Source organism: Calonectris borealis, chromosome 2, assembly GCF_964195595.1.
Source record: "Calonectris borealis chromosome 2, bCalBor7.hap1.2, whole genome shotgun sequence".
NCBI classification, from domain to species: domain Eukaryota; kingdom Metazoa; phylum Chordata; class Aves; order Procellariiformes; family Procellariidae; genus Calonectris; species Calonectris borealis.
This window is the reverse complement of record NC_134313.1, coordinates 39016848-39043396: the sequence shown is the minus strand read 5'-3', so window position 1 is coordinate 39043396 and position 26549 is coordinate 39016848. Positions and strand designations below refer to the sequence as shown.

Here is a 26549-nt window from a genome sequence, read left to right as displayed (position 1 = left end):
AACATTCTTATTTTTTCTGGAAAGATTTTTCAGCAGTAAGCACACATGCATAGCAATGATGATGCATACTTATTCCATACTTTTTGAAGTATAACCAGCTACTACAAACTGCTATTATGTACATTGAAGCCACTCAAGTTCAATACTTAAATAAAGAAAAGCAGTGACACCTCTGCTGTCTCCTCCATGAACATAAGCATACAATACATTAAATAGGTGCGATACACACAGAGAACAGCCTGATGGAATAAAATAAATCCTAGCCTGTAATGATGATTATTCTAAGCCAGGCGTGTGAGCATATTTATCTCAAAGTAGATGCTTATTTTTGATTGCTACAATCTTTTTTTTTTTTTAAATAAAATCCAGAGTTAAAACTGATCGAACTATGCATGTAGTAACCCTTCCCACATCCTGCAAAAAGGGAGCCTTCATGCTTTTTGATTATCATCCTGATGACAGGGGCAATCATTTGCTATAAAATTTTCAATGTCTATGAGAAGGTTTCATGTACCTTTCTGTTAAGCAATCAGTACTGTGAATTGTCAAAGACTAGATACAACCAAGGACAATAAGCTCTTGGGCAATATGAAGTTCTAAGAACAGCCAGAATCAAATTAAGATTCCTTTGTAATATGGGAAAATCTACATTTTATTTTTAACCTCCATCCTTGCTGTAGATATCTGACTGCAATTATTTTTTGTCCTTTTGGAAATGGGTAGTTTAAAAGGTAATTTAGGAGTTGGAAATTACTAAGCTTTATTTCAGACTTAAATACAAGATCCTTATATGTTCATGATACCTTGAGAAATGGCCCCAAAAAAAAAAAACCAACATATTCCTATTAAGCAGCCCGCTCACTACAGTAACTTCAAAAGCAATTTGCAAGTAGGGATGAAAAAATAAGAAGCAAAACACATGACTCTGCAAGACTCTTATCCATTTCAAGCACTAAAACTTTAAAGGTCACATGTAAGTCTATACATGAATTATACTACTGGTAACCTTCTAATTAAAAAAGCATTATGCCACTTCCCTCTTGCCATAGCTCTGAATCATAAGAAAATCATCATCTTTTCCAGACACAAGAAGATAGCCAGGAGACTACAATTTAATGATTGTCTATAAAATTCATCAAGCTACATTTGATAGAGGAAAAAAAATACTGGATAACAAAGAAGTATGGACTTAAGTTTATTTTTATGTCTATGATATCCCCCCCAAAAAGGTTACAATCACATCAACTTTGTAATTTTCACTCAAAAATTTGTATTTATAATAGAAAGCTCAAACTTTAAATCCCAAGTCCGTATGTGGCATCTTTCAAATGAAGTTTTCAAAGTGATCACACTGTTATTCAAGTCCTGATTTCTTCATTAGATTCTGATACAGGAAGCAGCTCAGACTAAGGTGTTTGAATGAACACAAGAAGTAAGAATACGAGCGTTACAGTACTCTGAAAGCTCCAGTGTGGCTGCTTTCAGTACAGCACATATGCATTAGGTTATTAATACAATGAAACCTTTATTTTCCGTCTCCTATCTTTTATTTACATCCAAGAGAAATATTTTTGAAAGTTCAGACTGCTTAAGTTAAGACAACTCCTCATATGACAACTACTCTTTTCTCTTCTCAGATGCTGATGAGAAGACAAGTGGAAGACTACTTAAAAAGGTCACCACTACACAATATTGTTAACTCCACCTGTGTTGCACACTGTGTTACAAGGAAGTGCTGCTTTTACCATTGCTTACCAAAGCTGTGAAGAACAAGACAATTAAGGTATTCAGTTCAGTATTTACTGGATCCATGAGTTCATAATAAACTACTATGAAAAAGTGTACTTGCATTGACTACACAAATGGTTTTTATATGCATACACAATTTTTATTTAACAGTAATTACTTACACTTTCTTCTGCACTGAGATTGTGCCCCTCCTACTTGTTCTTTAAGAGCATTTTAGGACACGTGATTAAACAAATGCTGTTATAAACTACAGCAATCAAAGAACTTTCAAAACCACTTTCTCTGTTATAAAAGGATACTTGGTCTTCCTAACTATTTGTTGTTATCAAAATAATGGAAGTTTCTTCTTATTTCAGAAGCCAGTGCATAACTCTGTGGCTATTTCTAGGCTACCTATTTGTGATCAAATGCAAATATCTTCCACCACCAGATAGTGCTCATCAGGCATCTATTAGATTACATCTAATACATCTAATCCGTGCTATTCAATGCTTTTTTATTATTATTATTGATTTTATTTAAGTCATTGGTATATAAAACTATTTTGGCCATTTCTACCTCTACAGAAGTAGAAATCTTTTACATAAGTTAGAGTTACAGATCATTAGTGCATATACTGCCACAGGTACAAGCTGGATATGAAAATAAACCTCTAAAGTTACACATATCCTTTCAGTTTTATAGATATTGGCAATAATATTGGCAATAAATAGTAGAAGAATCTCTAACTTCGTTTTAAAAGGTCCTCAAAATTACACTTTACTGTTCTTTAAAAAAGAAATTTAAAACACCCTTGCTTTCCTTGTGAGAGTATTTCACCCTGACCCACCCCTCCCTCTGGTCCAGTTTCAGACAGCAGCTTTGGGCCAGGGGGGAAGGGGGATTTTTGGATTGGAGGGGAGGAGGGGGGGGTGTTATTAAAGCGAACTCCTACACAGAAGTATAAAAGAAACAATCACCCAAAGGGTAGAGGTAAGAATCGTCTTAGTGCCATGCCACCTGCCTCAAGTTCATCATTGAAAGGCCTGGAGAACAACTAAGTAGACAGACAGCAGCTTCTGCTTTCATGTGAAAAGGAGGCAATCAAGGAAAGAACGACCCCAGTGCTGCTTTACCGTCAATGTAAAAGCCAGCGTTAACAATTTGAACGCAGAATTTTGTCTCAAGCTTAAGAACACAACGTAAGACTCGGGGATGGAGGTCAGCCTTAGCCCCTCTTCTCTTTCCTTCTGCATCTAAGACACAAACCTAAGGCTCCTCCAAACATCGCTAACCATAACAGTCTATTTTCCCCACAGTCTGAGAGACAATTCCAAAGAAAACCACTTCTCTTTACAGCAAAATTTCTAAGCATTCAAAATCTATTTATATGCATAATTATGCACAGATAATCACACAGAATAAAGTGTCATGTCTTAAATCACAAGTGGAAAACATCTAAGTGTCTCATTTCACTGCAGGTGAAGAAAATTTTAATCATACTCCTCAGGCACTTAGGCAGTCTTCATCCAGCTTTCAAACCTTCATGCAAATGCAGCTGTCCTATTCTAGCAATTTTACTTACAGCAGTTAAAAAGTTCTGTTTCCATTTCAGGATAATGAAAACAGAGGTTAATTTATTCCTATCCACTTTCCCATACACTGCACAAGATCCAGTATGGCATTCTTGCAGACGTCACAGTCCATTAGCCAAATGAAGTGAGCCGAGTTAAGACTCTGCATTTTCCAGCTTTCCCAAGTTGCAGAAAAAAAACTGTGATTTTATGCCAGCTGCTGCACACTTGGTCCATGCAATAGTACCACTCAGATCTTTATACACACTGTTATAATCTGCAAGGTTGCTTGCCAGGCATGCACAGGTGTGTTAGTTTTACAGACAACATAACCACGCCTTTGCAAAAACGATCTTCATTTGAAAGGGCATCCCCATCAGTTTATGTTTATTACCTGCATTAAAAGTACACTGTTTTATGCAAGTGTATCTGTATTAATTTGTAGCACAGTTTTAAAATTAAAATATGATGGGAAGCTACCAAAGAAATCAAACCATTGCCACACTACTTATGTTTAATTTACAGATTTGAAACTTTGTAAGTGTACCTCGTACTATTCAACTGGACAGCTGAGCCCTGTAGTATAAAACACTACTTAACATCTTTAGTAAACCCCAACATTTTTATCTCAATTTGAAAGTCTAAAAATATCTTTTTCCCAGTTTCTCTCAAACTGCAAAACTGCGCATTGCAATGTTTAAACATGTTGGTCATTCAAACATTCCAACTAACTGCAATGCAAACTGATGCTCAAGAGTCCCAGATTTATGTCAAGTAAAAACACAAAGCAGTACAACACCCCTGTATCCAGCACTGGCCTAAAATCTCTTGACATGAAATATTTACAGATGTAATTATACTTTTATTTCTAAATGAAAAGAAGGAATAACATTACAAAGCCTGTTATGATTATCAAAACAGCAAGCGCTAAAGACAGTGAGTGCAGAACTTGTATAACTTATGGATCACCTTTTTTAAACCTATCTACCTCTGTGTTTAAGAACAGACACAAAAGAGGGCTTGAATAAACCCATTTATGTCAAGGGTGGGTATTTTCAATTATCTTAAAAATATTTTCATTTTTTTTCTGACACAAGAAATACATGAAATGAAAAAAGATTGAAAAGCACTGGACAACAGACATTACCCATTTGAACAAAAACAAGTGTTAAATAGCGTAACATCAATAACCATGTAATCTCTTACCACATGGTACATAGAGTACCAAAATGCTGGGGGGGAGTGGGAGGGGAAACAAAAGTAAAACATTCTGAACTGAAATCAACTATTAAAAAAAAAAAAAAAGCCCACAGCAATCATGCCCTAGATGTCTTAATAAAAGATTCTCTTGGTTCTGCTAAAATTTAGTTAAGCTGTTAGAGTGTGTATACAATTCTAAAACAAAAAGCTGGGATAAAAGACAAAAAAAAAACCCCACCCAAGCATGACAAAACAGCTAGTTAGATAATACAATTAGAATTGTAGAAGCAGAAAAATTACAGAATACTAGAACAGAACAAGAACAGCATACCTGCAAAAAACAGAATCTGAGCCAGTGAAAGAGGTGGCCATGTGAGTTTATCAAATTAGACAAGGGCTACTGTCCCCCACTTTGGTAAAGTGTAAATCTGCTTTTCAGGATTGGGTTTGTCTTTTTATTTTAAAGACCTGAGTACCTGAGTACCTGAGATGCTACTGAAAAATTTTTCTTTGTTCAAGCTCAAAAAAATCACAGGAGGGAAAAAAAGATTAGAACAACGGAGCAGAAAGATACTTTGGGAACCTAATCAAATTTTGCAACCAAATACATTACTGCTTTGGGATCCTTTACTAGCATGAGTAAATTTCATCACGGCTTAGAGAAAAGCTTCAAGTAGCCACTTCAGAGAACAAGCACCATCAGAATGCAGCAATGATCACCCAGTTCAGGAAGTTTTGGCAATTTGTCATTTGTGAAGAGGCAAAAAAAACAGTGGGCAGGTGACCAAAGTGGAGGAAGTGAAATTCCCTCTCAAAATGAAAGCTCTTTGTCAGTTTTGGGTTTCACACACACACACACACACAAACAGCACTTCCACAACACACTAAGTACACAAGCTTCTTGGTATAATGTTTAGAAGTACAAATATAGTTTCACTTAAATTCCCATAAAATCAAGTGCGAGTTTTTATTAAAGAGGAAGGAATTCCCAAAACAGAATCATCCTTTTTGCAGTTTAAGAGGAAGCATTCTGTGTGACTGCCTTTTACAAACTCCTGAAAAGCACAGCCAGATGTAAGACATCTCTGAAGCAATTTTTGCTTGAATTAAAACACACTTTTGGAAAAGAATGTGTAATATGAAGATTTGCAACATAAGAGAATAAAACCAGCCCGCTGTTTTCCTACCTGTGTCTAAACAGAAGCAACAGACTTAATATTGATTCTTGCGCTTTTTTTTTTCCATACTCTAATTCGTATGACTCTTCAAGCATGTCTCACTGATAATAAAGCCCACGCACTGCTGAAACCAGGGCTAATATTTCTCTAAAAGTTGTATCAGGTACAGAGTTAGTATAACCTCAACATTCCCTACCCAAGCTTCAAAGCTACTCTTGACTACAACATCATACTAAGAGCTCAGATTCCTCAAGACTTCAAGTTCTTTTAAGAGCTCCTGTTTCCCAGCTAAAACCTCATCATCTACTAATATGACCAATGTAAAACTTCAAATTAAAGAAAAACAACAAACAAAATCAAACCCAGAAACCCCCAAGGAAAACCCCCAGCACCAAGAAAAATACCTAAAAGCTAAGACCATGGTTAAAATGGAAAGAAGCAACATGAAAAACGGGGGAAAAAAGCTAACATTTGTCAATATTTATCAATTCAAATGAAATTTTATCAAGCCTTTTCCTACTAGTTTAGCAGGTTTTACTTCTAATCATGTAAAATTAAGAACTGAAGAACACAGGAGTTACGGAAGACTAAAAAGTGGGGAAAATGCCTTATAATCTAAAAAATTTAAAGTTAAACTGGTAGAGGGCTTGCTTTTCTTTTTTTTAAAAAAAAAAAATCAAATATTTCTCAAATCCTTGCTGATCGGCATTTTTGTCCTCACTTACATCATGTATCAGCTACTCCACCACCTTGCCTGGGTTTGACATTAGGCCAATACACTAGTAATTACCTAGGTCACCCTATTCATCCTTGTAACAGTGTTGGCACAGCAGCAGATGTCTCCCAGTCCTTCGGAATTTTCTCAGTGTCCTAAGATTGATTAGAAATCAGTAAGGGAGTTCTGCCAGGTATTTCAAACTCTTGGGACTTGACAAGTCTATTTTTAGCAGCACTTTTACATTTATACTCAAAATGGGAAGTATCATATAGCAAGTATCATCTACCTTAACCCTCAAAACAGATGTTTTTATTTAATACTTCCCTGCATTCCCTTAAGATATCTATAAAATATAAGGGCTGGGGGTGTTTTGGGGTTTGTTTTTTTCTTAATTTTAAGTTCTGACACTAGGTGTTTTTCACAGAAACAAAACACACCAGCTACCATTTGTTCAATTGTCCTTGTATAATACTCTCTTTCTATAAAAACCTACAGAAGTATTTTATGTTTTCCCTGGTTGTTCGGAGACTTTTTGTATGTATGTGATTTTTCTTAAAGGTGTGGTTTGCCTAACAGTAACCTATAGTTTCTTCTACTATTTACTCATTGAAAGGACATAGTAATAACTATGCACAGAATACTTCTTGGTCTGTATCCATCTGACTAGCACAGCTAGATCACATATTTTTGGCTTTCAGACACACACAATAGAGTTCTGCCTCCTCTAACAGATAAAAATTATCATGCTTCTTACTCAATTCTGTCTATTTCCTTTATACCTCCCTCCTTCCTTGAAATCTGCAGAGTTGTGTTTCCCAAGTCACTTGAGCCTCTGATGCTCCACTGGCAGTAGCTGTCTTTCCCAGACAAAAATATTTTCTCCCTGCAAACCACCAATTTACACATCACACAGGAAAGCTCTCTGGCTTGATGCAGAAAACAGGAAACTCCCTTCCCTCTGCCTATTCGAGTCACCAATCTACCACTGACTGTTGCAGAACTGAATGAGAGTCATACGCAAGTTTGCTGGTCTTACTTCCCAGGCTCCTGGCAGCATTTACTTTAAAGTGCTAACTAATCAGCAACTTGATAAAAATATCAACACCAATGAAAAACCCAAAACTGACAGGTAGGTGTCCCAAAGGATGACAAAGCTTCCTCACCTAGCTCTTTGTGAGTCCGTGATTTCAGCTAGTTTTGCCAAGAACAGAACTGACTAGAACACCCCTGGCTGATGCTTCCGTCCCTATAAACACCCACGTGGCAATCCTCCCTGACAACTAAACAAGTTAGCATATTTAACAACATATTATCAAAATACTAGCTTAATACCAATTATTCTCTGAAGGACTCCAGAAAAGGTCTGGAATGTACATCTGACATCAATGGCCAAGCTATTGAAGACGCACAAGAACGGATACTGTTGTCATCCGGAAAAAAATGAAACAGTGGTTAACCGGAGACAAGAACCAAGAGAAGAGAGGAAAAGATGCAATTACAGGAATAATATACTGGAATAGGGTACAGAAAAAGATCAGCTAGAACAAAAACCCACAAAACAGCAAAGGTATTTCATTATAAGAAATATATACACTCTGGTCACACAGCAACAACTTTCATTTTAAGCTTCAACATTCCAATTAGTGCTCTAAAACATGCAGCAGAAGAGAGGTATTTAAAAGCTGCCCTGTGTCACAAAGATGTGTTGAAGTCTTTCAAGATTAGATTTTAAAAGATACTGAAAATCAATGTTAGAAGTTTCAAAATATCAAAGGCTTTAACTGAGGACATATTTCAGGATACAAAGTTCCACCTATGAAAAATACTTTTTTTTTCCCTTCCAAGACAAAAAGCAAATATTTGATACTTATTCTCCATTAACATTTTTCCAACCCAAATACAATCTACCTTGTTTTCTACAAAAGTGTTTTTATGTGCACCCTGCCAACCATCCCCTTTCTCAAGGGAGATTAAAGATCATCAGCATTGCCATTCTACACAGCCAAGAACTGATTACATTTAAAACAATAAAAATTCCCACTATACACAACTTCTCTTAAATTAGCTCCATAAATTTGACATAAACAGCACTTTACACCTCAAATGCAGAAGGCAACCTGGAAAGCAGTTTATGGGGCCAACCAAACCATACTGTTACCAAGCCAAGTTCTAAATCTTTGCAAAAGTATCTAACTACTGAAACCCTGCTATTAAAGCCCAAGCTTAGCGAGGCAAGCAAGAGGAGGGAAGGGCAGCTGTAACTTTTAGGGATTTTTTTTTTTTATTTATTTAAATACACATCTTGGTTCGTACTAGCAAAAAAAATCTCCATTTATCCTGCGTGCCTACTTCAAAATAAGTGTTTCAGAAGAACAATTACAACCAGAAAATAAATTCTGTACGGACAATGGTGACTTGTATATTGTGAAAATAAATGCCTATAGCACAGGCAGACAACAGACAATGGTACAATACCAATCTCTTTGTATTCAGCATAGAAAAGATGCCAAAAATTCTGGGCTTTGGCTTCTAAAAAAGGACAACTAATTTTCATGAAAGATGGAAGGTAGTCTACAGAGAACAGCATAATCCAAAATACAAACAGAAATTTAGCTTGTCTAACGCTTCTCCAGTAAAATTAATTCCAGGGGAGTAACACAATAATGGTCTTCAAAATGCATTTTTAACTGTTTGTGCTCGTTTAGGAAGGTTTTTTCCAATGCACCCAGCATTTGCAATATGTACATGCACTTCTGCATTTACTGTTAACCTAGCTTACTCTGATAATAGAACATGATTATCTATATATGTGAAGGACATGAGAAAATGAAAACTAGGAAGGGTTAAAAGAGAGACAGAAAAATTTATGCAGGTGAGACTTTCCCAGGCCATTTACAAATCCCCGTAGGTAAAGATACAAGATGAATCTTCCAACCTCTGGGCTGAGTTCTACTCCAAACATTACCTGTTTTCAGAAAAGCTAAGATTCAGTGCTTAATTATATCCTGCTGCTTCATCATCCTACGCGCGCATGCAATGGCAGCACAAACTGAACAGAGCTGTTACTTTCACATTGCATGAGACCGACATCATCCAGCAGGATCTTTGCATGACAGACTAAACTAATCCAAGGAGCACTGAAGAACTTTTTAAAACTTTGTTTCAGCCCTCTTCAGTCGGCACTTCCAGAATTCCAAGCAGCACATGCACGCTTTTTTTTGAAGTACATATAGCTACCTATCCATATCATTTCACATTATTTGCAGTCTGGAGTTTTACAGAAGAGTTGCTTGACTCCTGATTTGCAGTTGAACTAGCAGCCTTTATACAAGCAGGGAATTCCGGTTTGCTCAGCTTGGTCCTTCTATAAACCCTTCCAGGCAGACAAATCCACACCCCAGATTCTGACACAAAGCACTAACAGTTTTTGTTCAGTCTATTAAAAACTTTACATTCAGCTGAGGAACCTTTCTTCCCCCCAAGACCTTTTATGGACTATGCATAATGCAGTATGTTTACTGTCAAGTTTCCTAGACTGTAATATGGCTGAAAACAAATACAGAAACAGCAGTGCAGGGAACTGACTGGGAAGGGAACATCTAAATCTAATCCTGCCGTCAGCTTGCTGCCTGTTGCTCCCTGCAAGTGGACAATTTTAAAGATAAACTCATTCCTTACATAGATTAAGAGTAGCTGCTATACAAGTAAACAATACGAAGTTCTAAATTAGCTGTATTTCATTAGGTGACTAGAGAAAGAAATGTTGCATTTTTACACACAGAGAATGTTTCTCAGAAAGGACAACGTTACATGAAAAAAATACATTAAATTGGGAGTCAACTATTCTGTACTATGCCAGACACGACTTGGTGAATTGTTAGATATAGGATGCAAGGATCAGGCTTAATTTCGTCCCTATTAAAAAAACAAAGAATGCCTATAATTCAAGTTGCAATATTTTAATTCATATTTTGCTCTCTTATCTTCTAATAGCCCAGAAAAATGGTCATACTAGAAGGACCTCATCTTAACACCTGTTCAGAGGTCAGACTGCCACAGTAACATATACCAGGAATGTTGTGGTGTTTTTCTACCTCAGAATTCACAAATCAAAAATAGATGAAGGATAATCTTGATGGAATGCAACAGCACAGGTTTGTAAGAAAATATATAGGGATTAAAAATGACAAAGGGATATTCTTAAAGATTCTTAAAATATTCCTTGTCAACCTCAATCTAAAAAGCAAAGTTTTAATGTGTTTGCCTATTATACAGGAGTGCCATATTTCTGGTCATTGATTGCTTCTTTCTGAAATAATTCAACAGAAGCTCATCTTATACAAACAATGTAAATAGTGGATTTAGAAAAAAAAAAGATGAAAACATTTCAAAAAATGAAACAAAAAAGAGAGTCTGGATTAGTAACAACTACTAGTTAGAATATTTTATATGCTAACAGTAAGCAACATTTTACTACAGTCATGCAGTTGGGAAAAAAAAGATCTTTATGGCAGAGTTTTGTATTACATCAGGTAATTTCAGTGAAGACTAATCAAATATTCAGACTGATGTTGATTTGAGGATGTATAATTACTGCCATGATTTTTAAAAGCTACCATTTATTTAACAACCATTTTTAAAAATCCAATAAAACTTAGTTAGACTTTGCCAGAGTTAACTCCAAATTGAACTTAATCCTAAATTACTATTTTACTAATGTTTTATCATTAATGTTGTTGCTCTCTAAAATAAAGCAATTTCTCAGGAGTAAGACGTCTGTACTCCTTGCTTAAGGAGTGGCAAAGAAGCGCCCAGTTGAAGAGTAGTCTCCAACAGATGAAGAGCTAGATGGCGAGAGCACAACACGTGCATCCTATTTCCAATTCTGCTATGAAAATCACAGCTCAGCTTTAACACCCAGTTGCCCCACATGTGAAATAAGAAGGATATTTACTTTTCTCTGAAAAGCTTTTTATAGTTAGACATCTGCACTACTCTGCTGAAGAGTTATATATTGGCACTTTTGAATTAGGAGTCTATCACACACAAAACCACACAATGGACCATACTACATTTACCATCACCAACTGTATTTCATTGTGCCACAACCTAAAAAAATTTATTTCAGTAAAACTCTCTGGTAATTAATATCACGTCTGATATTTTTCAAGCTCATGAAGCCCTTCTACATACATTAGCTAATACACACAATCTTGTATTTCTTTTTTCCTGCTTCACTGGCTTTTATACCCACACACCGTATCTTTTTCCTATTTAAGCCACAATCACACAATCAGATCCACAGGAGAAGGTTTCAATGAAGCTGTAGCATAGAAATCACTGGCATGTGTGCTTGGGGGTCTCCTTGCACAAATCAGTTTACAAGATAAAAGATGCAGACTCTAGTCTAGAAGTCTTGCTTTATAATCTGTGTAACACAACAGAGCCATGCTTGGAGGGATCTGAATGATTCTTAAGACAGATCAAGCTACTAAAATAAAGTACAGCAGAAATACAAGATTAATACCAGTGTCTAATTCTATAGATGACATACAGGCTGGATATAAATTCAGTTTAATAATAAAAAAAATATTTCTCTGTTTTATTTCTAACTTGAATACGCAGTCTAAAGTCAACAGAAAGGCCAAAGGGTTATCGGTTTAATCCCATCTGCCTAAATCATAAGATTGTCATTAATAATGCTAGTGATAAATGAGAAACGTAAGAAAAAACTCTTTCCCATCTATTTGAATTATTACGAAATAAATAGTTCAACTACTGTCATTTTTCCCCCTCCATTTGTCAGGGTATTTCACAGACAAAGAAAACAAGAAAATGATTGCTCTTTTTTTTTAAAATTGAAAGTTTTACAAAAGACAAATTAATAGAATGACAAAAGAACAGCTTGAAATTACTTATATTCATTTTTAAAACAAGCAAGTTTCAGTTTAATATTATCTCTTCAAACAAATCCATTTAAACAGACATTATTACTGTATAAAATCAAGACAATTATCTCCAAAACCAGAAACAATTACAGAAGAATGGGAGGGACATAATCTATTTATGTATTATTTAAATAAAGCAGGCCTTTCTCTAGAAGTCTTTCAGTAAACACGTCCATCTTTTGCCACATAGGTTCAAACCCTGCCTGTACTCATCATGCCAGAATTTTAAAGCCCAAGTTCTCCTTTTATGCTGCCTGCTACTGAATGTGTACATATGCTTTGTACTATCCAGCCCCGGTACTTCCCTCACGCTTCTAGACGAGATGGTGTTGACACAGCTGCGCTACAAACCCAACACCCCTCTTCAGCCCGAAGCAGGCAAACATTCCCACATCTTCCGTGGCTGCACCAACTCTGCCATGCACGATGGAAGCCCCCTTCCCCATCAGCTCCTTCTCCACACGGCTAAGGCTCTCCCTCGCACACCTCCTGGACCATCCTCTCCCTCTCTAGCCCTCCTCCCTAGACGCCTGCGTCCTGACCCCGAAGGGCCACCAGCTCCAGACGTGGCCTAGTGTCATTGTCTCTCGCTTTCCGCCACCCCCGCTTCCTCCCCCGTCCCTCCTCCCTTACCGCTGCCTGTCACCTGCTCCCTCCCCGCCGGCCGTCTGCTTCCAGGTCAGCTCAGCTCAGCTCGGCGCCTCCGTCTCTCTGCCTATTCATCCTGCGAGCGGGGAGGAGGAGGAGGAGAGCGCGCCGGGCGCCGCAGCGCCCTCACCGCCGCTGTCAGCAAGGGGCAGTGCGCGGAGCGGCCGCTCTCGGCAAGGGGCGAAGCTCTCCCCTCAGCTCGGGGCGCACACGCTGCCAGAGGGCTTCGCAGTAAGACGACGACAGGCCTCGGCCTCTCTGCGCACCCGCCCCGAGTCTCACATAACTAACCGGATCCTCCACTCGATCCCAACACCTGTGCCACGGCTCAGCCCGCGGCCCCACCTCCCCAACCCTTCCCCTCCGGGCAGCCACCTCCGCCTCATCTCCCGAGAGAGGCCCCAAAGCGCCTCTTCTCCCTCCTTCCCCCCCGCCCCCCCCGCAACACAAACGCACACCTGGCAACGGGGGAAGCGGGCCCCGGAGCGCACCCCGACCCCCGGCCGCCCCGGTGCAGTCCCCGCCGGCCGCCCCTTCCCGCCCCGGGCTGCGCCTCACCTAGGGCCACCTCGCAGGCTTTGCGCAGCTGGGAGTGATGCGCCTTCTTCACCTCCTTGTCGGCCAGGATCTTCTCCAGGGCCCGGGTCAGGAACATGTTTTTCGTCTTCTTCCCTTCATACATGGGCGCGATCGAGCAGGGAGAGGAGGAGGGGTGGGGTGGGGAAGGGGGAGCGGGGCACCGGCCGCTCCCGCCGCGGGAGGGCTGCGAGGGGCCGGGGCAGGCGGCGAGGCCGCGGGGCCGGGCCGAGGCAGGCGCGGGGGTAGGACTCCCTCAGAGGGAGGGTCGCGGCGTCCCGACGCCCGCTCGGAGGCTCCCCCCAAGGGGAGGCTGGGGTGGGCCCGGGCGGCGGCGACAGCCAACCCCCGCGGCTGAGGGAGGATGAAGCCTTCTCCTTCCCTCTCCTTCCCTCCCGCCCCCGCTGCGTGTGTGCGCGGACGGCGCCCGCGACGCGCTCAGTCCCTGAGCCACCCCCGGCCCGCACCCGCCTCCATCAGCAGCGGCAGCAGCAGCGGCGGCGGCGGCGGCAGCAGCAGCAGCGGCGGTGGCAGCAGCAGCAACCTGCCCTCGCCATGTTGGAAGGAAACGACGTCAGGGCCGCAGCCGCACGGCTGCGGAGCGGGAGGAAGCGGCGGCCGTGCCCCGGCCGGGCGGGCGGAGGAAAGCAGGCGGGCGGGGAGGGCGCTCGCCTTCTGCCCGCCCCGCGGGCGCGCTACAGGTGGAGTAGACCCGCGGGAGGCAGCGGAGAGGGAGGTACGGAGATGGCCGCTGCCACCTGGTAGCCGGCTGAGGAGGAGGAGGGGCAGGGCTTCCCTTCCGGGCCACCAGCGCTAGGAGGGGGAGGAAGGCTCCCCCGGGAAGCGCCACCTGCCCCTCAGGGGGGGCTCCGCTGGGTGTAGGGTAGGAGGCTCTCTCGGAGAGGAGCTGCTGTCCCTTCCCCGGCCTCCCCTGACGAGAAGTCCCCGGGCCTCTGCCTCACGGGAGGAGCGAGCGGAGAGCAGCTCTCCGGCGCCGAGGGAGGAGGAAGCGCGTTAGGGCGCAGGACGTGACCGGGGTCCCCGACGCTCCTTCCCGGCGAGACGGGGAGCGCGCTGCCCGCCCCGGGGGCGCTCCCTCAGCCCCCTCTCCGCCTCGCTCCGGCGGGGCCTCGCCTCCGCCGTGCGGGAGCAGCGCTTCCCCTGAGCAGCGTCCGGCGCGGCTTCTGTAGCGGTGTGCCCTCATCCTTGCTGCCCGCCGCTCTCGGGCGTTGGATGAACGCTTCACCTCTGTGTCTTCATGGTGCCCTTTCTGCTCGGGTGCCCCTTCCCTATCGCCTTCATCCTCTGCCTTTAAAATGCAATCATGCCGCACTTCTTCCCCATTGTACATGCACGAGGAGTACAAGGCATTAAAAAAAATCGCACCTTCACTTATAACTAAACAGTGACTTTTGTGTTTTGTTATCTTATTAAATTTTAGAAATTTTTGTAAAATTTTTTTTTTTTGCTTGTGTTCTTTGGCCTTTTTCCCTCCCAGAGTGCTAAGGGAGTAATTTCCTCATTGATTGATTCAGGGCCAAGAAAAGCTCTGGTCAACTGTAGCAGCAAAAACAATAGGGCAAGTTTGTGCACTCAGAGGTGGTACACAAGTATTTAAAAGTAGAATATGGCACTAACTGAAGCCAGGTCTCTTTTAGAAAATTTTTACCTGATACAAACAATATTAATTAAAAATTAATCTGGAAATGAAAGGACAGAATTTCTAGATGTACCTTTCAGGCAGAGTGGGACGAGGCCATAGCATCAGCCTGCAGAAAGCAGAGATGGTTGTGGAAACCAGGGGCCATCTCTGACCTCGGAGGACAGACAGACAGCATACGGGAAGGAGGTTATCGCCAGCTAACTTTTCCTGTCTGTTCTCTATTCCTTTGGTCCTGCTGCATCAGTCAGGACAACAGCCTTCTAAAGTTAATCCTGATCTCTTCCTCATGGAAAATTTGAGAGAGCCTGCCCAGGCTATCATGCCACAATGCTAAGGCCTTGCAAGCAGCCTTATGTTCTTGACTGAATCGTTTATTTGAGCATCTCTGTTTCTTTGTCTACAACGGAGCAGTTGTAGCTGCATTAGTAAAGGTACAGTGATCCCAGCCCACTAATGAAGAGGCAGCTAATGCTGCCCAGTGTTGCCTTAACTAGTTTCCCAAAAGAAAAATTATTTGTGCCAAAATGACGTGTTGCCTTATAGGTATCTGTATTTGGACTTTTTAGGGAATACCCTGGCATGGGGAATTCCGCTAAAGCTATAGGTGAATGCCGCGCCTGACTGTTAGAGCAAAACACTTTCCTGAAATGACTTGATCTGCACCAGGGGCTTTTTCTAGTCACTGTCAGAACCCGCAGCCTATTTTATTACCCAACTGATAAACAATACCGAAAATATTGAGAGGGTACACCTGATTTTAGTCCTATAACAGCTTTGTGAGAGAGTTAAAAGTGACATCACCAAACACACTGATTCCTGAAAAAAATACACAAGTTTTTTTTAATGACCATATTCAGATTGGGTTGATTTATTCCAAAGACTGCGTCTTCAGCAGCACAGTTACTAAGCATAATTGAATTACTTCTAGTAATTTAATTAGGGAAAAACCTTTTGCCTGTTGGTTAAATATAATTTTTTTTTATACACAGGTGCAAGTTGAGAAATTCTGATGTCAAAATGACTTTGGTCTTTCAAAGCTGCCTGCTAGTGACCACATGGGAAGAGTAAGAATTTCCATGGAGTTCTTGCTGGTAGTCTTGCACAAACCAGTTGAGTCCAAATTTCCTTAGCCAAGTCAGAGCTTGCAAGTGTAATTTAGCAAATGGAGTTTGCTATTGATTTTCACAGTCCATTTGGCAGACGTAGACTTGCAATATCATGAAGACAATGCGTATCTGTATGTAAAGAACACTGAGCACTGCAGTTACTTGTTTTGTTCATACTAATGTCTATTTTCATGTGCTGTATACAAGATGATTTTACATGTAAAATATGTTTTAGTTGAGCATATAGAATTGCTGCTGAAACATCAAGCTACTGGAGGAAAAGACCTGTCAAAAAGATACTCAGTTCCATGTCTTTCATTCCGGCTCTAATATGAATAGATTAAACTTCTTGGTTTGTTTCAGTTTGTTTTTTTTTCATGTGGTTAGAATCTTCAATTTCTGTTCTCCGGTTCAAACAACTGCTGCTCTGTTCACTCAATTTATAGCTTGGCGCAGGTGGTACTCTACATCTACATGCTAGTCACAAGGCAACCCCTGCCTAAACCCCGCAACAGTGTAGAGCCTGTATGTTACCAAAGGACCGCTTCTGAAATTGCATGGGAAGGTCTTACTGTAAATCATCTGTCCAGCAGGTTGACATCCAGTTTCCTCCGAGAGCTGAGCCAATAAGGATGGAAATCACAGGGGAATTATGATACAAGCTTTGGAGATAAAAAGATAGTCCAGTGCCCTCATTCGGGACCAAGATATGAATGGTTGTCAGCTTGTGTGCTGGGTCCCAGTGCTTTGATAGAGCCAGTTGTTACGACAGCTTTACTTACTAGGGAAGCCATGTATTAAAATAATGTTTGGTCAATTATGAAGAATTTTATGGCCTTTGAGGAAGCATTTTGAGGACAGATATTTTTACAGAGATTACAGACCATAAGGAACATGTTTAGATCTTTGCTGATTACTTTAAAAGCTAGGGGTTTATCTCTATTGAAAGGAGAATAAGAAAACTCACAAGAAAGAAAGGGTGAAGATTTAGAATATTTCTGTCTTACATGGGTTCCTAACTAAAGATAGAATCATAGAATCATTTAGGTCAGAAAAGACCTTAAGATCATCGAGTCCAACCGTTAACCTAGCACTACCAAGTCCACCACCAAACCATGTCCCTAAGCACCACATCTACACGTCTTTTAAATACCTCCAGAGATGGTGACTCAACCACTTCCCTGGGCAGCCTGTTCCAATGCTTGACAACCCTTTCAGTGAAGAAATTTTTCCTAATATCCAATCTAAACCTCCCCTGGTGCAACTTGAGGCCGTTTCCTCTCGTCCTATCGCTTGTTACTTGGCAGAAGAGACCAACACCCACCTCACTACAACCTCCTTTCAGGTAGTTGTAGAGAGCAATAAGGTCTCCCCTCAGCCTCCTCTTCTCCAGGCTAAACAACCCCAGTTCCCTCAGCCGCTTCTCTTAAGATGACTTCTCTAGACCCTTCACCAGCTTCGTTGCCCTTCTCTGGACACGCTCCAGCACCTCAATGTCCTTCTTGTAGTGAGGGGCCCAAAACTGAACACAGGATTCGAGGTGCGGCCTCACCAGTGCCGAGTACAGAGAGGGATGATCACTTCCCTACTCCTGCTGGCCACACTATTTCTGACACAAGCCAGGATGCCATTGGCCTTCTTGGCCACCTGGGCACACTGCCGGCTCATGTTCAGCCGGCTGTCAACCAGCACCCCCAGGTCCTTTTCCTCCGGGCAGCTTTCCAGCCACTCTTCCCCAAGCCTGTAGCGTTGCCTGGGGTTGTTGTGGCCGAAGTGCAGGACCCGGCACTTGGCCTTGTTGAACCTCATACAGTTGGCCTCAGCCCATCGATCCAGCCTGTCCAGGTCCCTCTGCAGAGCCTTCCTACCCTCCAGCAGATCAACACTCCCGCCCAGCTTGGTGTTGTCTGCAAACTTACTGAGGGAGCACTCGATCCCCTCATCCAGATCATTGATATTAAACAGAACTGGCCCCAATACTGAGCCCTGGGGAACAGACAGTGCTATACAAAAGCAGTGCCTTGCAAAGAATTCCAAAATGCTTGTTAGATACAGTGATTCTAATGTCTGTATTGTTTTGGTTTCAGCACGCAGATTTCTGTTTTACTGGTAATTGGCATCAGGCAATGTCTGACCCAAGGACTGTAATCCTCGTAGCTGCAGAGACTGCTATTTGGTTGCCGGTGAAGTCATGAAGATGTGGAAAAGGACTGATAATTTTTTTTTCTGCTCAAACCGCTAAGTCTGTAGGTAACGTGTATGAAATACTACAGTTGTGCTATCAAACCTGAGAAATGTTTTCTGACAAACCTAAAAGAAACATGTTAGTATGTATGTGGTAAAGCACAAAAGCATCACTGCTTTGTTGGAGCCTTTACGTTTAAACATAAAACAGCACAAGAGAAAAAATGTATTTGATAAACACCCCAAAAATTACTGTCTAGTACTTTTTTATTTACAAGTTAATTGCAAAAGCCATTTATATTGTTTCATATGTTTAAAATGTTTTCAGTGAGTATTAGATACTTGTTTAGTAAAAAACTTAGAGAACTTTCCGTGTGAGAGGGAACAATTAGCACCTGCTTCTGATCGTTTTATGTACAACACTTGTATGTAGTGCTTGTCTGAAAATACTGAAAAGCTAGGACTTCTAAGCCTTTGCTTCCAACTGACAGTAAAAGGTGACAGTAAGAGTGCAGTTTCATGCTTGGAAGAAGCTGATGATTTATGGCTCCACTGCCTCCCAAACGGAACTCTTGTATGAGCTCTCACTCCCTGTCTTGTGTTGGCGCAGTCGTGCAACTGTGCAGTGAGTCAGTTCAGCTCAGTGGTCCAGCCAAAAATCAGCCTGACAAGAAAGTTAGTTTTCAGTGTGATCAGTGAATTGATCAGACTTCCCTGCATATTCAGTAATTCTTACACAAGAAAGAGAGTGGGGAAATGTGGTCAGGGGTGATGAGGAGGGCTGGTCTACTGCTCATGAGGGCACTGTCTTTTTAAATCATCTTGATGAGCTTTGAAAGAGCACAGTAATAGTTTGACTGTGATCACTTTAAGCTAGAATAAGTCAGAACTACCACTAAAAGAAGTAATCCTTCTTCCTGCTCCTACCTATATATTTCTTGCTTCCCTGGTCAGCATAGGCATTGGCATTGCCGTGTTGTGAATTATGTGTTGAATTATATTCAGAATTTAATTAATTTGAAATTAACCTGACAAGAAACAGAGGATTTTTAATCCAGATATATTCCATATCCTGATCCATCAGGGAACCTCACAAATCCTCAAGGGAGGGGATAACACAAGGACAGAAACAAGAAAATGGGCAAGAAGAGGGCAGGCTTGCATTTTTTTGGCAACAGTACCAGTTTATGCCAATGTAAAGTATTGTTTAAATTACTGCTTTTAATACAAATTTTGTTCACTATTTCCATTGTGCAAGAGAACCACTCAGCCCTGTCTCTGTATGTGACCCCATATATAGGATGGATGGGTGAATAGATAGGACGAGTGTATTAGTGCCAGTGTATATGATCCTTTAATTGTGGTGGCTCACTTGTTGGCACCTTCCTTAGCTGCAGTATAGTACTTTGCATTTGTTCCCGTTCTGTTTTCATGTACCAGATACAGAAAATCAGTGCGTGACGGTTCAGGGTCCAGATGGATCCGGCGGATGGGAACCTGGAACAGGATAGAAGCTGTGATTCTGTTCTGCAACTGTAGGCACCTTGGAGGAGAAGTTTCCAAGTCTCTTACTGAATGCATAAGATTTAACAGGTCTGCTGGTAGTGTTTGGTCATGCAATACTGAGGTACAAAGAAGGCATTTCTGTCTGTCCCTTTGTGGAGTCCTAGGCCTGCAACCCTTGTAAAATAAGTGACGCATAATTCAAAATATCCACTGTATCCATTATGCAAAGGATCGCAATCTGTCAAGCAAACTGCAAAAGAAACTCGCTATAAATGTACTTTAGTATTTTTAAGAGTGTTGTTTTTTTTTTTTTAGATAAATTCAGGAGCTGAAATTAAGAATTCATAGTTTGTTCATAGAGTGACTATTCTAAGAGGTTAAAACAGGCTGCAGTATATCCACTGCTGCACTGAAGAAAAAAAAGCAAATGTTTATTAGCATACGGAATATTAATCAATAGGTAATTCCTAGGTTGCTTCCAAACATTTGTACAAAAGCGTATGACCCCCTGGAGTGACCAATAATGAAATAAACATCCATCACTGTGAGGAGGCTCTTGCAAGGTGACAAATTTATTCCTTAAAGCTAAAAAGTACAGGCTCTTGCTGTATTGAAATACATTCCCGATACTACAGTTAAGCAAGGATAGATACTCCTAGTAAAGCATGATATTTGTCAATTTGTGGCAGCTGCAGGAAAAATGTCAGATAGCAGTGAAGGAAAAAACCCCACCTCTTCTGGTTGATGGAATAAAGTTTTGAATTGTGGCTGGAAATTGTGGAGGATATCAAATGTTCCTGGCTGTAGCTTGCATTTATGTGCTGGAAGCTTATACTGCTGCATTTGCTGCAATGTGATCCCTTTTTGCTAGGAATTTTTCTGTGGGAATACATTTTCTTCTAGCCTACCTATAGGAGTTTTCAACTTCTTTCTTCAGCATTTCGCTCCTGCTAGCAGATGAATAATTCAATTCCCAGCTTCCATGGCACCTCAGCATACCATTCCCTAATATGGTGAACGAAGAAGGAATATGAGTATCCATCTTAAAGACAGAAGGAAATATATTTTTAAAAAATTGGTTATATAGGGGATTTTTTAAAGTTTCTTTAGTAGTTTTTCAAACTTGAGGACCTGATTATGGCTGTATCAGCCATAACCGTCTGAGAAGGTGATTTTCTGAGATACCCTGTTTGAGAAAAGGCACAATGTTTCTTTTGGGGAACATAGGAATTAATAGCACATCTTCACCCTGAACCAGGAACCTACTGTACAGTTATTGTTGTATGTGAGGCAATGCAAATGCAAAGGTAAATCCAAGCCAGTATAGTGACTCCTTCATAATGGCAAGTATTTCTGTTCTGGCAATTTCCTGAGCGCCTTGCACTGCAAAAGAAGACGTATGGAGGATGTATGTCAAAGGTAGCAATGAGATCCACTGATTTATTGCTTCTCCTAGCCAACTCCAGCAGATAAAATTGCTAAGGGACTATTACTGGATTTTAAGGAGAAACTATTGAAGGGGGGGAGCCACAATGTGATTGCCCTCTTTCTTGGGAGGTGCTGTCCCTACTGTTACAGCTTTCCTAGATTACTCTGTGGGTGTGGGCCTGGTTAATTAATTGTCTCCCCAAACACCTGTAATAGGAAGGACTACCATAGTGTATGGTTATCCTGAATTCTTAATCTCCAGTTTCAGTTTACAAAATGGGAATATTCTGACTTCTGAAAAATTAGAAAAGTAACAAATTTACTGAAAATCATGACTCTCCTACTTTTAAATCCTAGCTTCAGACTCCTGCAGGTCTTTGTAACTGACGTGACATGACAAGCGTAATGCATGCTGAGTTGTCTTACAGATTAGGCATTAAATAGCATAGATATTGGGAGCATGAAGCATTAGTTTTAACCTAATTTTTACACGCTGAATGACTCTCTTCCCCTTGATCTGAGGTGAATTCAGCGTATTGCTTTAGAACTTGTGCATTTTCAAAGGTTTATGCAGATCTCTTTCAATAAGCTGATAATAACAAAAGAAGGGTTGAAAATGAAAAGAAACTGAGAAAAGTTGAATGGAATTCAGCTGGAAAAAAATAGCCCTTTAATCTGTGGGTAGGGTAAGTCAAATGAATAACAAGGATGGTTTCCAAGTATTTTAATATCCGTGTTGAAAAGCTTAGACAGAGAGGTCATAAAAGTCATGTGAACTAAGGTGAGAAGCAATGAGACTGGAGCAATAGCCACTTTTAACTGCCATGAAGTGATCTTTGAATCTGCGTGATTGTTTCCTCCAGCAACTGCAGTGGGTTATTTCCTGTCAAAAATGCAATAACAGATATTTCAGCATATACGTTATAAACTGTGGGCTTCGTGGCAGGAATGAAAGATTTTGAATATGAGTAACTAGAAAGATAAAACTGAATGGGAGTTATGGATATTCTTGTCTAGAAGAAAGACCTTAAAGAATCACTGTAGTGATTCATTCTAGTATCCCAGTTAACTCACTAAATATTTATTAGATGTGTATTCCCTCAAATATATTTACAAGACATTTTGAAATAGCTATGACAGTTTTGATTAGACTTCCAAGATGTTTCTAGTCTCAAGTCAAGTGTCAGAGTTGATGTGCAATCTGGATCATTAAAAACTGGACTGACTGGTTCACAGCATGGACGATGGATGGTTTCTCATGACATTCAAATCTGCTGCTGTCTGGGTTCAGATCCAGGCAGACCTGGAGTGTTTAGCTTTGATATCTGAAAGCGTGTATTGTTTGCTGTTTCTTGCGAAAAGCTTTATAATTTTAGGTCTCCTTATACAGGGGTAGGGACAGTGGCTATCAGAACATGTTGCTGTGCCACTGGTGGGACTGTTGAGGTGCAATTTATAATTCTTTGTAGCTGAGAAGACCAAACAAACAAATGTTGTTGGGCTGGTAAAAATCTCATTTATCATAGTTTGTGAGACACGCAGCAGATAATTCTACAGGGCCAAGTTCCTCCGAATCCATAGAGCCATTTCTGGGTTTTGTGACTGCTTCTCTTCTCAGTTCCTGACAAATGTGATTTGAGGTAAGTTGTGCTTACCAGTACTGCAACCGTTGCTTAAACGAGGAGTCTGTAAAGAGGAGGCTTTGCGCAGGGCCCTTATGATAGATACATAATGACACAAGTCAACACTAATGATAATTTTTACGATGTTTTATATGTGCTTGGACCAAACTTGCTTCCTTGGCTAGCACTGGGACTAGATACATTTTGCTTACTTACATTAATTTAATAGCAGGTTATGGCAGTGGAGCTTGAATTGGTCTACTTGCGTATGCATGGATGGAGGTCACACCTCTGGATAGCTGCAGGTGTCATCTTCAAAATGCTCACTTGACAAACCACTTCTATTCATTAGTTTGTTCTTCCTTAACTTTTCGTGGATTAAACTCTTGTCAGCACATTGCTTTTCCTTTGCTCACCGTTTTAGAACAGAAATAATAGGTGGGATATTATCGCACACAAATGGCATGAGCACAGATGTAAGAAGGAAACAATATGGTATGGTTTTCAAAACGAAGTGTGCTGGCAGTAACTTCTCTCACATGGATGAGGTCAACCCAAATCTGGATACTTAGAAACCAGAACACTCAGCACGAGCAACTGGAATTTCTGCCTTTTTTCACGCAGCACTACGTATGGCACCTGCAAGATAGCTTCCTTAATCTTAAGGCATAATAGTCCATGGAGAAATATGTAAAGGAGGGTAGACAATTGTGCATCATTTTAAAATAGTAATTGGAGGCATTCATGTCACAAAATGTGAGACCCCACTAGAATTTTCCCCAAGTTCGTGGAGGTTTAAATTCATGGTTTCACTTCTTTTCATTGTAGTGCTGGATCAAAGGTAGAAGATTAAAATCCAAATTGCCTTTATGTTCACAGTGTACTGTATAAGAATGAGGTTGTGTCCTTCGAAATAGGTGTGAGCCCTCTATGGAAACTGACTCTATTTTAAAAATCCGAGAGATAACAGCAATGTCTTATAAGCAGGCTTTGCATATTTGTGCACATTTGGGAAATGTGGTCACCGTGTGAAATATAATATTAAAACATTGTGGTGTATTTGCAAACCTAAATGTTGTTGCAATAACTGCAAACGTTCATTTATTTAAAAAAATCACAGAACACATAAATCTGTAGTCACTATTTCTATGCATAAATTCTGATGTTATTTTTACTATGTCGTTTACTAGAAAGCATTTAGTTCGCTCATACAATTCTAATAAATGTTTTACCGTGAAGTTGTGACTGCATTTTGTTTTTCTTGCTCATAAAAAGCTCAGAGCGGATTTTCTTTCTAGTGAAGGTATTGGCTTTTGTAAGAACAAGATTGGTTTCTGCAGTGGGAAGCTGAAGAGACTATAGCTTACTTTGAATATATTTTTTTTACTAGTCTCAGTTACTGATCATTTGCATCAAACATGAAGTTCTTATACATTCTTATAAGAACAAGATAACATTCTCATTTTAAATTCAGGGAGCGCTTTAAACTCAGTAGCCTTTAAATATCATATAATGCCTGCTAGAAGCAGGAAGAAGAGCTAATTAACAGAGGAGACCGACTGCTTAAAGAGGCGTCTCCTATGGATTCAGCAGGCAGCTGGCAGCCAGTCAGCTGCTGGGGTAAAATCCGCGGGGTCTCACCAACCCTGGAATTTGCTATTTTCGGTGACAGGTTTGGAACTGCCCTATGATGGGTTTTGAATACTCTACATTACTTGATTATTCATGTACTGGTATGCTGTGTGTCATTGGTATTTTCTGTATGCTGTGTAATAGCATTTGTTTAACTTGTAAAAAATCTGTCCGGGAAAAAAGAAGAAAAAGAATGCATCAAGCAGCTAATTGTTAGACAGCTAATTGTTATTTATGAGGGCTCTTACATTTTTGTTTCCCTCTCCAGCAAGCTACAAGGACAAGAAATGAAATGTGAATGTATAGTAACAAAAATAACTGGCGGGATTAGAAGAGACGTGAGAGAGAGGGACAGAAAAGGAGAAGCATTCATGGCCACAGCATCTCAAAGACGCCAGGCTTCACTTGTGGTGGCTGAAGAAATTACGTCTGCCTGAATTATAGTTGAAGTTACATGACAGAAATATATGTAGACAGTTTGCTGATTATGTGTACATTATTTTCTATTAGTCAAATATTTACAGCTAAAATAAATAACATTTATTTTTAAGAAGGCTGTTTGTTCTCTGAACATCCCATGTGCCATGGGCAACCCTGAGAGAAAGAACTTCAGGCAGCTGAATTCAGCCAGAACTAGTATGTAAGCATGGTTGATGTACTGGAAATTAAAGGATGTGTCTCATCCTAGGGTGGAATTTGTCTTAATTAATTTTAACAGTTATAAAAACTAGGCACCTAGTCTAAACTGTCGTCTGAAGTCTTGCTGTGCAAAAAACCTAACATTTAATGAGTAACTCATGCAATACCGATGGTACCAAGTCTAAGATAGATGTGACCTGTCATCCTCTACATCCTTTGTTTTTCTCTACCAACTATAGAGGGAACCAAGTCAATGTAGCATAGATGAATAGCTTTCATATAGTTGAAGTCAGATGAGTTAAATCCCACCTTCAGAGCAGAAGGACTGTGAAATTCTGCTCCCAGACAGGTGAAAGTTGAGGCCTGCCATCCCAGGGGATGAATACAGAAAAAAACGGAAGGTGAATGGTGGCATCGGTAAGCCTGTAACTCTAACACCTCCTTGTGTCTTACTACCCTGCATTACTGTTCCCCAGGAGGAGGTGCAAGGGCTGCCTGGTTTTTTCCCAGACATGAAAGATCGGGAGGATTTACTGGGATAGATCAGAAATCTCAAGTAACGCTTTTGGCTGTAGGATTATTGCCAGTTGTCAGTATGGGGCTCTGCTTCTTCACACAGCAGATACCCATCCGGTTTTGCTGTGTTGGGCTGTATCCACACATACAGCTGGAGAGGTGGAGATAAAGGTGCCAGCTTGCGTGGAGTGGGAAACACTGTAATTGCCAGGGAAGGTAGTGAGCATACCTTTACCTCTTTGCTAATATCCACATACACTAACAATTAATTATGTCACAGGGTTTGTGAATATTAATTAACATTGTCCCCATAGGAGCACTCCAAACGCAGGTAATTTTTTAGGTAAGAGAAACTTGATTGTAGGCTCTGACACCATCAGATGAACGGGGAAGTGATTCTCTGGATTTTAGTGTCCCCTTGGTCTTCTCTGCTTGTTACTTTTAGAAATAATCCCAGCAGTATCTGTTTACTTTACTTACTGGGGATGAAGATATTTTTATACTTCTCACAGAGTGTCATTGAATCTAAAATAATTAGTTTCTGCTTGTTTGCCAAATTTTTTCTAGCTTTTGTTATTCCAACTGTTTTGTTTAGTCACAGATAACCATTCATTCTCCCAGTAGGCCATTTGACCCAGCAGTCCTCTAATGATTCAACACATTAACATTATTCAACATTATTT

The 26549-nt window shown here is 40.7% G+C and overlaps 1 protein-coding gene across 2 annotated transcripts in view; it reads right to left on the bottom strand.

The window, feature by feature from the left end:
* The window catches only part of ARFGEF1 (ARF guanine nucleotide exchange factor 1), a 98946-nt gene extending 84749 nt beyond the window's left edge, over positions 1–14197 (bottom strand). Inside the window, exon 1 of one of the 2 annotated variants that reach the window (XR_012672324.1) lies at positions 13553–14197. Coding sequence is in view for 1 of the 2 variants with exons in the window: in XM_075141683.1 (XP_074997784.1) it covers positions 13553–13676 (124 nt within the window). In the remaining variant the exon portion in view is untranslated. The remainder of the gene's footprint in view (positions 1–13552) is intronic. The other variant, XM_075141683.1, reaches the window with a different exon arrangement.
* Between the last annotated feature and the right edge of the window lie 12352 nt (positions 14198–26549).